At 37.2% G+C, this 13,650-nt stretch overlaps 1 protein-coding gene across 1 annotated transcript in view; it reads left to right on the top strand.

The window, feature by feature from the left end:
* The window catches only part of LOC123564231 (BTB/POZ domain-containing protein KCTD5-like), a 425,345-nt gene that overhangs the window by 14,246 nt on the left and 397,449 nt on the right, over positions 1-13,650 (top strand). Inside the window, exon 2 of the mRNA XM_053526427.1 lies at positions 9,799-9,907. Within this exon, the coding sequence (XP_053382402.1) occupies positions 9,799-9,907 (109 nt within the window). The remainder of the gene's footprint in view (positions 1-9,798; positions 9,908-13,650) is intronic.

The following is a 13,650-nucleotide window of genomic DNA, read 5'->3' as shown; positions in this document are numbered from 1 at the left end:
TTAAATTTCTTTAAAGAGATTTTTTTTTCAGACTGTTGTAAATCTAAATGTCATAATAGGCCTACTTTTATTTTCACTTTTTAATTTCAGTTTATCACTCGCGGTTGGAATATTCTGGCATCCTTATCCTAAAAGTATGCGTACAAATACGCAGAATTAAGCATTCCCGAGAACCCTGCAAGTTAATTCTGCATTGGTTTGGCAACCAGAATAGTAAAATCAAAGTTAGAAATACATCTAGCGAAAATCTGACTGGTATGAACATAGGTGAATTTTATGTAAGTGATATATAAAGTGTTGTTAAGTTTTTAACAAATCCATTACTTGATAAAAATGTGTTTAACTACCCTTTTAGAGCATTTTTTTGGGGACATGTCATGGTGCTAAAACCTTTTTGTGTGCCTTTGAAATTGGATATAAAGGGAATACTGCTGTGGACACGCAGGCAGCACCACTCTCTCATTTTAGCCATTCTTCCCCAATATTCACTAAACTTGGTCACAGTTTTTATGTGCATGTCATAGCCAAGATCAGTCACCATTTCTATTGTCCCAGTGGCTGTAGAGTTATAGCCCTTGAACTACTCAAATTGCAAAAACTGAGTGTCCGCTGTCTAACTTAAGTTGTTCATATCCATTCTTCACTAAAGTTTGTCAAAATATCTATCATTCTATGGGCATAACATCCTGACCTAATTCAGTAAGCATCCAGATTGTCCTTGTGGTTTTGAGTTATGGTCATTGAATTACACAGAATTGCGAAAATTTGACAGTGTCTTTGCTCTTACTTGAGTTGTTTTTATACGGTGTTTACCAGACTTGGTCACAGTGTTTATTGGCATAATACCAGCTGAGTCCTCCAGTACTTTCAGGAGTTCCTTGAATTACTCAAAATTATGAAAATTGACAATGTCCACTCTCTAACTTGAGCAGTTCTTATCCATTCTTTGCTAAACTTGGACACAATATTTATGTGCATAACGTACAAATTTATGTATTGGCCAAGTTCAGTAACATCCAGATTGTCCTTTTGCTTCTGAGTTATGGCTGTTTTATTACCCTGCATTGTGACAATTGACAGTGTCTGTGCTCTTACTTGAGTTATTCTTATCTGGTGTTCTCCAAACTTAGTGACAGTGTTTATGAGCATAATTCCAGCTTAGTCCTTTTAAATGCTGAGTTGTGTCCTTTTCAGTTACTCAGAACTGTGAAAATTAACAATGTCCACTCCTAACTTAAGCAACCTTATCCATTCTTCACTAAACTTGGTCACAATGTTTATGGGCATAACATCTTGGCCAAGTTCAATTATGACCATCCAGATTGTCCTTGTGGTTCTAGACTAAAAGTTCTAACCGCTGAATTACTCAGAATTTCAGTAATTGACAGTGTCTGAGCTCTTTGAGTTGTTCTAACCCAGTGTTCACCAATCTTGGTAACTTAAAAGCAGTTCTTATCCAAAGTTCAACAAACTGAATGTTTATTGGCATATTATCTTCAATATGTTTGAGAACCAGCCAGATAGTCTTTGTCACTCTTTGAGTTTTGGCCTTTGAAGAAAATTTTAATCTGGTCTGCTCAATAAATACAGCAGAATTGTAAAAGTCAAAAGTAATTTATGGGCAGATTTTGAAAGTTTGCCATTGTTGTATTCAGCATAAAATAGTACAAAACTAATCGGTAAATCCTAAAAGAACTTAGGGTCTGTAAAGTGCTCAAACTTCATAGAATGATTGACTTTGGTCCATAGATGACCCAAATTGTTCTAGGATGAAAGGTCAAGGTCATATTTAATTGGAACTAAAATTGTTTTTTGCTCCAACTGAATGAGCATAGGACATACTACTGTCAAACTTTATAGGACTATCTGCTAGGGTCAGTAGTTGATTCTAGTTGCTTTGGTCATCATTAGGTCAAGTTCACTGTGACCTTGAAAGTGAAAGGAGTTTCAGATCTATAAAGAAAGAGCAAATGGGCCTTATGCCTTCAAACGTCATGGAATTATTGCTTGTGGTCAACTGACGATCCCTTTTGTTGAAGGGGTCAGTGCAGCAAAGGTTAAAGTCAATGAAAAAAAGTCAAAGTTCATAGATGGTTGTCTGTAGTCAATACACTATAAATAATGCCTAAAGAAATTGTGGTGTGACTGATTAGGTCAAGGTTAAAGCCACAATGACTGTTAGGCTGAAAATGAAGAATGTATTTCATCAATAAATGGAATACTTAAGGACCTTCAGATTTCAAACTTGATACAGTGATTACCTGTGGTCAAAAAACAATCCCTAGTTTTTGTGGTCAGTGTGCCAGTATACTTTATACTGAAAATTACAGACCAAATAACCGCCTACAAGCGATCATACAGGGTATACATGTATGTGTTTTACAAACAGCTTTTGTTTGATTTTCGTTGTTCTGTTATAGTTGCATACAATTTAATCATTTCCCTTTCAGTTTTCCAATGAAAATAGACTTGTATCACCCATTATGTTTTGTGTGTCTGCCTTAACATGTAAATGTCTTTGTGCTATAGCCAGATATTGCATATCAGTCATTTAAAATCCACCTTTCCATTTAAATGAAGTGATACCTGGAGACATGTGCTTTTACTAAAAGCAATCCCTATTTCATTTGTTTATATAATATATACTGTATACACAGATGTTTTGTGAACAAATCTTGACTGCAGCAGTTTATCCTAGCTTCTTGTTGTGGTACTCATAGATTCGGCTTTTAAAAATACATCAGTGTATGTATGTATGTATTATTAAGCTGATTATGATATTAGTTAAAATACAATGAGCATCTGACTGAACCAGAGAAATATTGCTTTAGTTCCTTTGTATCTCAAATATTCCTTGGGAAAAAAACAGGTTTTATTGAAAATGTGTCAAGATAATATGTGCATTTATAGTTATTCCTCAAGGTTTTCATGATCAGCAAACATTTAATATAATCAAACTACTTTTAAAGGTGGAAACTAGCCAAAATAGGTTAAACCATTGTAATTTGGATGAAGAAAACATCATAGAAACAGTTTCAGCAGACTTAAGTTATAATTTTGGGATTGCCATGGTAGATGCATTCAAGCAACACACACAGCAAACAAGTTTTCCTGTGCACAAAGTGTCACATGGTGTAGTGTCTAGTAATTATCTAATTGCTTTCCTTTCTCATTGAACTGTGAAACCATGATGTTGGGTTGACATATATGAGAAAAATACTGCAATAGTCAGAATGTGAATAAAGTCCATTAGTAAATCACTAAGAAGATGCTGAGAATTGCATCATGTAAAATAGACTGTTATTTAGTCACTTGAAGTAGCTACCATGTTTGCTTTAATCCATAGAACAAGTAATATTTCAGTAGCTTGCTGGTGACACTGGTTGTTACTTTTATGTCAAAACCTGGGTCTCTGTTGTGTATTTACACATCCACATGTTCCTGTATAAATGGAAGTGCAGCTATGCTTGCCATGGCATTTTTGTTATTAGCTCACCTGTCACAAAGTGACAAGGTGAGCTTTTGTGATCGCGCGGCGTCTGTCATCCGTGTGTGCGTGCGTGCGTCCGTCCGTAAACTTTTGCTTGTGACCACTCTAGAGGTCACATTTTTCATGGGATCTTTATGAAAGTTGGTCAGAATGTTCACCTTGATGATATCTAGGTCAAGTTCGAAACTGGGTCACATGCCAATAAAAACTAGGTCAGTAGATCTAAAAATAGAAAAACCTTTTGACCTCTCTAGAGGCCATATATTTCACAAGATCTTCATGAAAATTGGTCAGAACGTTCACCTTGATGATATCTAGGTCAAATTCGAAACTGGATCAAGTGCCGTCAAAAACTAGGTCAGTAGGTCAAATAATAGAAAAACCTTGTGACCTCTCTAAAGGCCATATTTTTCATGGGATCTGTATGAAAGTTGGTCTGAATCTTCATCTTGATGATATCTAGGTCAAGTTCGAAACTGGGTCACGTGTGGTCAAAAACTAGGTCAGTGGGTCTAAAAATAGAAAAAACCTTGTGACCTCTCTAGAGGCCATATATTTCATGAGATCTTCATGAAAATTGATCAGAATGTTCACCTTGATGATATCTAGGTCAAGTTTGAAAGTGGGTCACATGCCATCAAAAACTAGGTCAGTAGGTCAAATAATAGAAAAACCTTGTGACCTCTCTAGAGGCCATATTTTTCATGGGATCTGTATGAAATTTGGTCTGAATGTTCATCTTGATGATATCTAGGTCAAGTTCGAAACAGGGTCATGTGCGGTCAAAAACTAGGTCAGTAGGTCTAAAAATAGAAAAAAACCTTGTGACCTCTCTAGAGGCCATACTTTTGAATGGATCTCCATAAAAATTGGTCAGAATGTTCATCTTGATGATATCTAGGTCAAGTTCGAAAGTGGGTCATGTGCCATCAAAAAGTAGGTCAGTAGGTCAAATAATGAAAAAACATTGTGACCTCTCTAGAGGCCATATTTTTCATGGGATCTGTATGAAAGTTGGTCTGAATGTTTATCTTGATGATATATGGGTCAAATTTGAAACTGGGTCAACTGCGTTGAAAAACTAGGTCAGTAGGTCTTGAAATAGAAAAACCTTGTGACCTCTCTAGAGGCCATACCCTTGAATGGATCTTCATGAAAATTGGTCAGAATGTTCACCTTGATGATATCTAGGTCAAGTTTGAAACTGGGTCACGTGCCTTAAAAAACTAGGTCAGTAGGTCAAATAATAAAAAAACCTTGTGACCTCTCTAGAGGCCATGCTTTTCATGGGATCTGTATGAAAGTTGGTCTGAATGTTCATCTTGATGATATCTAGGTCAAGTTTGAAACTGGGTCAACTGCGGTCAAAAACTAGGTCAGTAGGTCTAAAATTAGAAAAATCTTTTGACCTCTCTAGAGGCCATATTTTTCAACGGATCTTCATGAAAATTGATCTGAGTGTTCACCTTGATGATATCTAGGTCTGTTTCGAAACTGGGTCACATGCGGTCAAAAACTAGGCCAGTAGGTATAAAAATAGAAAAACCTTTTGACCTCTCTAGAGGCCATATTTTTCATGAGATCTTCATGAAAATTAGTGAGAATGTTCACCTTGATGATATCTAGGTAAAGTTCAAAACAGGGTCACGTACCTTCGAAAACTAGGTCAATAGGTCAAATAATAGAAAAACCTTGTGACCTTTCTAGAGACCATATTTTTCAATGGATCTTTATGAAAATTGGTCAGAATTTTTATCTAGGTAATATCTAGGTCAAGTTCAAAACTGGGTCACATGAGCTCAAAAACTAGGTCACTATGTTAATAATAGAAAAAACGACGTCATACTCAAAACTGGGTCATGTGGGAAGAGGTGAGTGATTCAGGACCATCATGGTCTTCTTGTTTTTATATAATGGGTTACTAAAAGACATGTGATTATAATTGAGCACCATTGTCTCTTTGGTCTAGAAGTGCAAGCAATACAATAGTGTTATTATAACAGTAGAGTGATCTGGGATGCTGTATTTGGCTTGAGTGGATTTTGGTAGATCAGATCTCACGAGGCGCGCCAAGTGTGATCCAACCTTGCAAAATCCATGAGAGTCGAATACAAAATCCCAGATCTAGCTACTGTTAAAATGACCCTTTTATTAGCTCACCTGTCACGTAGTAACAGGGTGAGCTTTTGTGATCGCTTTTTGTCTGTCCGTCCGTCGTCCGTTCACAATTTCTTGTGAACACGATAGAGACCAATTTTGCAATCAATTTCGCACACAACTTGAATTTGCATTATATCTCGGTTCCTTTCAAAAACTGGCCAGATCCCATCATGGGTTCCAGAGATATGGCCCCTTAGAGGGCCAAAATTTGCTATTTTTGGCTTGTAAACACGATAGAGACCACATTTTGCAATCAACTTTAATCAAACTTGCACACAACTTGTATTGACATAATATCCCGGTTCCTTTTGAAAACTGGCCAGATCCCATCATGGGTTCAAGAGTTATGGCCCATTAAAGGGCCAAAATTTGCTATTTTTGGCTTGTGAACACGATAGAAACCGCATTTTGCAATCAACTTTAATCAATCTTGCACACAACTTGTATTGGCATACTACCTCAGTTCCTTTTGAAAATTGGCCAGATCCCATCGTTGGTTCCAGAGTTATGGCCCCTTAAAGGGCCAAAATTTGCTATTTTGGCTTTTGCAGCCATGTAGGTACTTCATTAATGTTTTGATTTGATACAAACTTGCAAAATATCTTCAACAACAATCTGTCAGATCCAATCATAGGTTCCAGAGTTACAGCCCCTGATTGAATTTGTTAATTTTTACCTTGTGAACACGATAGAATATATTTTATATTTGATTTTAACCACTCTTACACACAACTTAAGTCACAATAAGATCTCATTTTTTTTCGAAAACCGGCTAGATTCCGTCATTGGTTCTGGAGTTACTGCCCCTGAAAGAAGCAAAATTTTCTGGTTTGGCCCTTTCAACCATACAGAGGTTTGATTTATGCTTTGATTTGATACAGTCTTGCATATAATGATTATCTTGATGATTTCTAGGCCTGAATCGAAACTGGGTCATGTCGGGTCAAAAACTAGGTCATCAGGTCAAATCAAAGGAATAGCTTGTTAGCAACAAGCAACCTAGAGGGCACATTTATGACCCTTCTTTCATGAAACTTGGTCAGAATGTTTATCTTGATAATTTCTAGGCCAAATTCGAAACTGGGTCATATGAGGTCAGAAACTAGGTCACCTGGTCACATCAAAAGAAAAGCTTGTTAACACTGTTAAGGCCACATTTATGACCCTGTCTTCATGAAACTTGGTCAGAATGTTTATCTTGATGATTCCTAGGCTAAGTTCGAAACTGGGTCATATGGGTTCAAAAACTATTCACCAGGTCAAATCAAAGGAAAAGCTTGTTAACACTTGTTCATTTGATGTGCATGTTTTTTATCCAATAAATATCGGATGAATTTTTATCTGGGTCATGTAGGGTCAAAAACTAGGTCATCAGTTCAAATCAAAGAATAAGCTTGTTTACACTCAAGAGGCCACGTTTTTTGATCTGTCAGATCCAATCAAAGGTTCCAGAGTTACAGCCCCTGATTGAATTTGTTAATTTTTACCTTGTGAACACGATAGAATATATTTTATATTTGATTTTAACCACTCTTACACACAACTTAAGTCACAATAAGATCTCATTTTTTTTCGAAAACCGGCTAGATTCCATCATTGGTTCTGGAGTTACTGCCCCTGAAAGAAGCAAAATTTTCTGGTTTGGCCCTTTCAACCATACAGAGGTTTGATTTATGCTTTGATTTGATACAGTCTTGCATAGAATGATTATCTTGATGATTTCTAGGCCTGAATCAAAACTGGGTCATGTCGGGTCAAAAACTAGGTCATCAGGTCAAATCAAAGGAATAGCTTGTTAGCAACAAGCAACCTAGAGGGCACATTTATGACCCTTCTTTCATGAAACTTGGATACAGTCTTGCATAGAATGATTTATCTTGATGATTTCTAGGCCTGAATCGAAACTGGTCATGTCGGGTCAAAAACTAGGTCATCAGGTCAAATCAAAGGAATAGCTTGTTAGCAACAAGCAACCTAGAGGGCACATTTATGACCCTTCTTTCATGAAACTTGGTCAGAATGTTTATCTTGATAATTTCTAGGCCAAATTCGAAACTGGGTCATATGAGGTCAGAAACTAGGTCACCTGGTCACATCAAAAGAAAAGCTTGTTAACACTGTTGAGGCCACATTTATGACCCTGTCTTCATGAAACTTGGTCAGAATGTTTATCTTGATGATTCCTAGGCTAAGTTCGAAACTGGGTCATATGGGTTCAAAAACTATTCACCAGGTCAAATCAAAGGAAAAGCTTGTTAACACTTGTTCATTTGATGTGCATGTTTTTTATCCAATAAATATCGGATGAATTTTTATCTGGGTCATGTAGGGTCAAAAACTAGGTCACCAGTTCAAATCAAAGAATAAGCTTGTTTACACTCAAGAGGCCACGTTTTTTGGTCCAATCTTAATGAAAATTGGTCAGAATATTTTGTCTCCATGAAATCACTTACTAGGTAAAACATGTTTACTTTACACTGTTATTTTGTGTTACTCAGGTGAGCGACTTAGGGCCATCTTGGCCCTCTTGTTATATACCTCTACCTTTTTATACGCCCGTTTGAAAAAAAACGGGACGTATTATGGGAACGCCCCTGGCGGGCGGGCGGGCGTCCACATACTTTGTCCGGAGCATATCTTCTACATGCATGAAGGGATTTTGATGAAACTTTGCACAGTTGTTCACCATCATGAGATGGAGTGTCATGCGCAAAAACCAGGTCTAAGGTCAAGGTCACACTTAGAGGTCAAAGGTCAAATTCAAGAATGACTGTCCGGAGCATATCTTCTTCATGCATGGAGGGATTTTGATGAAAGTTGGCACAATTGTTCATCGTCATGAGACAGAGTGTCGTGCGCAAGAACCAGGTCCCTAGGTCTAAGGTCAAGGTCACACTTAGAGGTCAAAGGATACAAGAAAGAAAACTTTGTCCGGAGCATATCTTCTTCATGCATGGAGGGATTTTGATATAACTTGGCACAAATGTTCACCACCACGAGGCGGAGTGTCATGCGCAAGAACCAGGTCCCTAGGTCTAAGTTCAAGGTCACACTTAGAGGTCAAAGGATACAAGAATGAAAACCTTGTCCGGAGCATTTCTTCTTCATTCATAGAGGGATTTTGATATAACTTTGCACAAATGTTCACCACCACGAGGCGGAGTGTCATGCGCAAGAACCAGGTCTCTAGGTCAAAGGTCAAGGTCACACTTAGAGGCCAAAGGTCAGATACCAGAATGACTTTGTCCGGAGCATTTCTTCTTCATGCATGGAGGGATTTTGATGTAACTTGGCACAATTATACACCATCATGAGAGGAAGTGTCATGTGCAGTTCCCTTCTTTAGAATTACTTCCCTTTGTTGTTACTATAAATAGCTTATATTGTAACTTTTTCATTACTAGTCGTAGGGAAAAATCGAGACCACTTTTCTGTAATACAACATGCATGCTACATCCAATTATGAGGTGTATTTTGACCAATCTCTTCCTGGTAAAGATTTTTGTGTGGACTTACAATTTTTTTTTGGATTTTTTTTTTTTTTTTTTTTTTTAAGATTATCTTCCCTTAGTTGTTACTATAAATAACTTATATTGTGACCTTTTTATAATTGACCATAGGGAAAAAACAAGACCACTTTTCTGTGGTACAACATAGATGTTACTTTCAAACTTTAGGTGTTTTTTAAGGTATCTTTACCTGGTAAGGAGTTTTTTTGTGGACTTAGAAAAACAAATGACTTACAATGATTACTAAACAACCACAAAATTAAAATTCCATTTGCAAATACAGGTATATATTGTGACATTCTGGCACTCTTGTTGTTTGTTGTTTTGTTATTTAAGGAAATGATATTGAAATGTAACTAAGTGAAGTTTATGTGCGCTATTTATAGAACTGTGTCAGGTTATGCATATTAATGAAAGTAGTCCGGCAGGTACAATATGGAAGGTACAATACTGGATTTAAAAGATACAATACGGAATTTTTTTCTGCCTGTTCATATTTAATTGTGAAAAACAAGCCGACGTTTTACAGAATTTATATAATTAGGTATATAATTGTATTGCTGGCATGCAACAAAACACTTAGATGATTAATTTTTTGCACTTAATGTAGTTTTGATTGATTTTGTATATATTTGACAGGATGAGAATGGAGCCTATTTGATAGACAGGGATGCAACCTACTTTGGACCTGTGTTGAATTATTTACGGCATGGAAAATTGGTTTATAACAAAGACCTGGCTGAGGAAGGTATTGCAGTACATTTCTGCTTTTTTTAGGGCAGATGTAAGGTTAAAATATTTAGTGCACGCTTGTATAAACTGGCAGTAAATATCTAACTTTTTAGCTCACCTGTCACGTAGTGGCAAGGTGAGCATTTATGGTCGCATTTCGTCAATCGTCTGTCTGTTCACAATTTCTTGTGAACAAGATAGAGACTACATTTTGCATTCAGTTTTAATCAAATTTGCACACAACTTGTATTAGCGTAATATCTTGGTTCCTTTCGAAAACTGGCCAGATCCCGTTATGTTATGGCCTCTTAAAGGGCCAAAGTTTGCTATTTTGGCTTGTGAACATGATAGAGATTGATTTTAATCAAACTTGCACACTACTTGTATTGGCATAATATCTTGGTTCCTTTCGAAAACTGGCCAGATCCCATCATGGGTTCCAGAGTTATGGCCCCATAAAGGGCCAAAATTTGCTATTTTGGCTTGTGAACATGATAGAGATTGATTTTAATCAAACTGGCACACAACTTGTATTGGCATAATATCTTGGTTTCTTTCGAAAACTGGCCAGATCCCATCATGGGTTCCAGAGTTATGGACCCTTAAAGGGCCAGAATTTGCTATTTTGGCTTTTGCAGCCATATATACTTCATTTATGGTTTGATTTGATACAAACTTGCAAAATATCTTTAGCAACAATATATCTTGGATTCCATGATGAATCTTTCAGATCCAATCTTAGGTTCCAGAGTTACGGCCCTTGATTGACCCCTGAAAGAGCCAAAATTTGTTAGTTTTTACCTTGTGAAGATCTTGGTTCCTTTCCAAAACTGGCTAGATTCCTTCATGGGTTCTAGAGTTACTGCCCCTGAAAGGGCCAACATTTTCTATTTTGGCCCTTTCAGCCATATAGAGGTTTCATTTATGCTTTGATTTGATACAAACTTGCACTGAATGTTTATCTTGATGATCTCTAGTTTTTAGTTTCTTGTGTTTCTTGATATTTTGTCTTAGTATCCTGTCACATGCATAATTGTACACCATCTCTTGTCCTCCCCAGATATAGTATTTATTTTCATTACTTTTAGTTCCTTGTGTATCTTGGTACTTTCTTTCAGTTACTTTAAGTTTTTTTGGGTGAGCCACCTTGTCTTTCCTTTTAACTTAGATAATTTTTTTATTAGCTCACCTGTCACAAAGTGACAAGGTGAGCTTTTGTGATTGCGCGTCGTCCGTCGTCCGTCCGTGCGTGCGTGCGTCCGTAAACTTTTGCTTGTGACCACTAGAGGTCACATTTTTCATGGGATCTTTATGAAAGTTGGTCAGAATGTTCACCTTGATGATATCTAGGTCAAGTTCGAAACTGGGTCACATGCCATCAAAAACTAGGTCAGTAGGTCTAAAAATAGAAAAACCTTGTGACCTCTCTAGAGGCCATATATTTCACAAGATCTTCATGAAAATTGGTCAGAATGTTCACCTTGATGATATCTAGGTCAAGTTCGATACTTAGTCATGTGGGATCAAAAACTAGGTCAGTAGGTCTAAAAATAGAAAAACCTTGTGACCTCTCTAGAGGCCATATTTCTCAATGGATCTTCATGAAAATTGGTCAGAATGTTCACCTTGATGATATCTAGATCAAGTTCGAAACTGGGTCACGTGCAGTCAAAAACTAGGTCAGTAGGTCTAAAAATAGAAAAACCTTGTGACCTCTCTAGAGGCCATATTTTTCAATGGATCTTCATGAAAATTAGTCAAAATGTTTACCTTGATGATATCTAGATCAAGTTCGAAACTGGATCAGGTGGGATGAAAAACTAGGTCAGTAGATCTTAAAATAGAAAAACCTTGTGACCTCTCTAGAGGCCATATTTTTCATGAGATCTTAATGAATATTGGTCAGAATGTTCACCTTGATGATATCTAGGTCAGGTTGGAAACTGGGTCACATGGGGTCAAAAACTAGGTCAATAGGTCTAAAAATAGAAAAACCTTGTGACCTCTCTAGAGGCCATATTTCTCAATGGATCTTCATGAAAATTGGTGAGAATGTTCAGCTTGATGATATCTAGGTCAGGTTCGTATCGGGTCATGTGCGGTCAAAAACTAGGTCAGTAGGTCGAAAAATAGAAAAACCTTGTGACCTCTCTAGAGGCCATATTTTTCACGAGATCTTCATGAAAATTGGTGAGAATGTTCACCTTGATGATATCTAGGTCAGGTTTAAAAGTGGGCCACGTACCTTCAAAAACTAGGTCATTAGGTCAAATAATAGAAAAACCTTGTGACCTCTTGAGAGGCCATATTTTTCAATGGATCTTCATGAAAATTGGTCAGAATTTTTTATCTTGATGATATCTAGGTTACATGTGCTCAAAAACTAGGTCACTATGTCAAATAATAGAAATAACGACGTCATACTCAGTTCAACACTGGGTCATGTGGGGATAGGTGAGCGATTCAGGACCATCATGGTCCTCTTGTTTTTGCTTTGTGACAAGGTGAGCTATTGTGACCGCTTGATGTCCGTTGTCTGTCGTGCGTCGTCCATCGTGCGTCAACAATTTCTAAAAAAATCTTCTTCTTGAAAACCACTTTGCAGAATTACACCAAACTTCACAGGAATGATCCCCTTTCAAAATTTTTCAAAGAATTGAATTCCATGGAGAATTCTTGTTGCCATGGCAACTGAAAGGAAAAACTTTAAAAATCTTCTTCTCAAAAACCAGATGCCCTAGAGCTTAGATATTTGGTGTAAAGCATTGCCTAGTGGACCTCTACCAAATTGTTCAAATCATGACCCCGTGGTCAAAATTGACCCCGCCCCAGGGGTCACTTGATTTTACATAGGGAAATCTTAAAAAATCTTCTTCTCAAAAACCAGAAGCCCTAGAGCTTAGATATTTGACATGTAGCATTGTCTAGTGGACCTCTACTAAAATTATTCATATCATGACCCCAGGGACAAAATTGACCCCGCCCCAGGGGTCACCTGATTTTACATAGGAAAATCTTCAAATTTTTTCAAAAAATAAACCAGAAGGCCTAGAGCTTAGATATTCGACATGTAGCATTGCCTAGTGGACCTCTACAAAATTTGTTCAAATCATGACCCCTGGGGTCAATTTGACCCCGCCCCAGGGGGTCACTTGATTTTACATAGGAAAATCTTTTAAAAAATCCTAAAAATAAACCAGAAGGCCTAGAGCTTTGATATTTGACTTGTAGCATTGCCTAGTGGACCTTTACAAGATTTGTTCAAATCATGACCCCCGGGGTCAAAATTGACCCCACCCCAGGGGTCACTTGATTTTACATAGGAAAATCTTAAAATTTTTCTAAAAATAAACCAGAAGGCCTAGAGCTTAGATATTTGACATGTAGCATTGCCTAGTGGACCTTTACAAGATTTGTTCAAATCATGACCCTCGGAGTCAAAATTGTCCCCGCCCCAGGGGTCACTTGATTTTACATATGAAAATCTTCAAAAATTTTCTTAAAATAAACCAGAAGGCCTAGAGCTTAGATATTTGACATGTAGCATTGCCTAGTGGACTTTCACAAGATTTGTTCAAATCATGACCCCCGGGGTCAAAATTGACCCCGCCCCAGGGGTCACTTGATTTTACATAGGAAAATCTTCAAAAAATTTCTAAAAATAAACCAGAAGGCCTAGAGCTTAGAAATTTCACTTGTAGCATTGCTTAGTAGACTTCTACAAAATTTGTTCAAATCATGACCCCAGGGTCAAATTGA

Source organism: Mercenaria mercenaria, chromosome 2 (assembly GCF_021730395.1).
Source record: "Mercenaria mercenaria strain notata chromosome 2, MADL_Memer_1, whole genome shotgun sequence".
Taxonomy (NCBI): domain Eukaryota; kingdom Metazoa; phylum Mollusca; class Bivalvia; order Venerida; family Veneridae; genus Mercenaria; species Mercenaria mercenaria.
The sequence above is the reverse complement of the archived record's forward strand: the minus strand, read 5'-3'. Positions and strand labels throughout refer to the sequence as shown.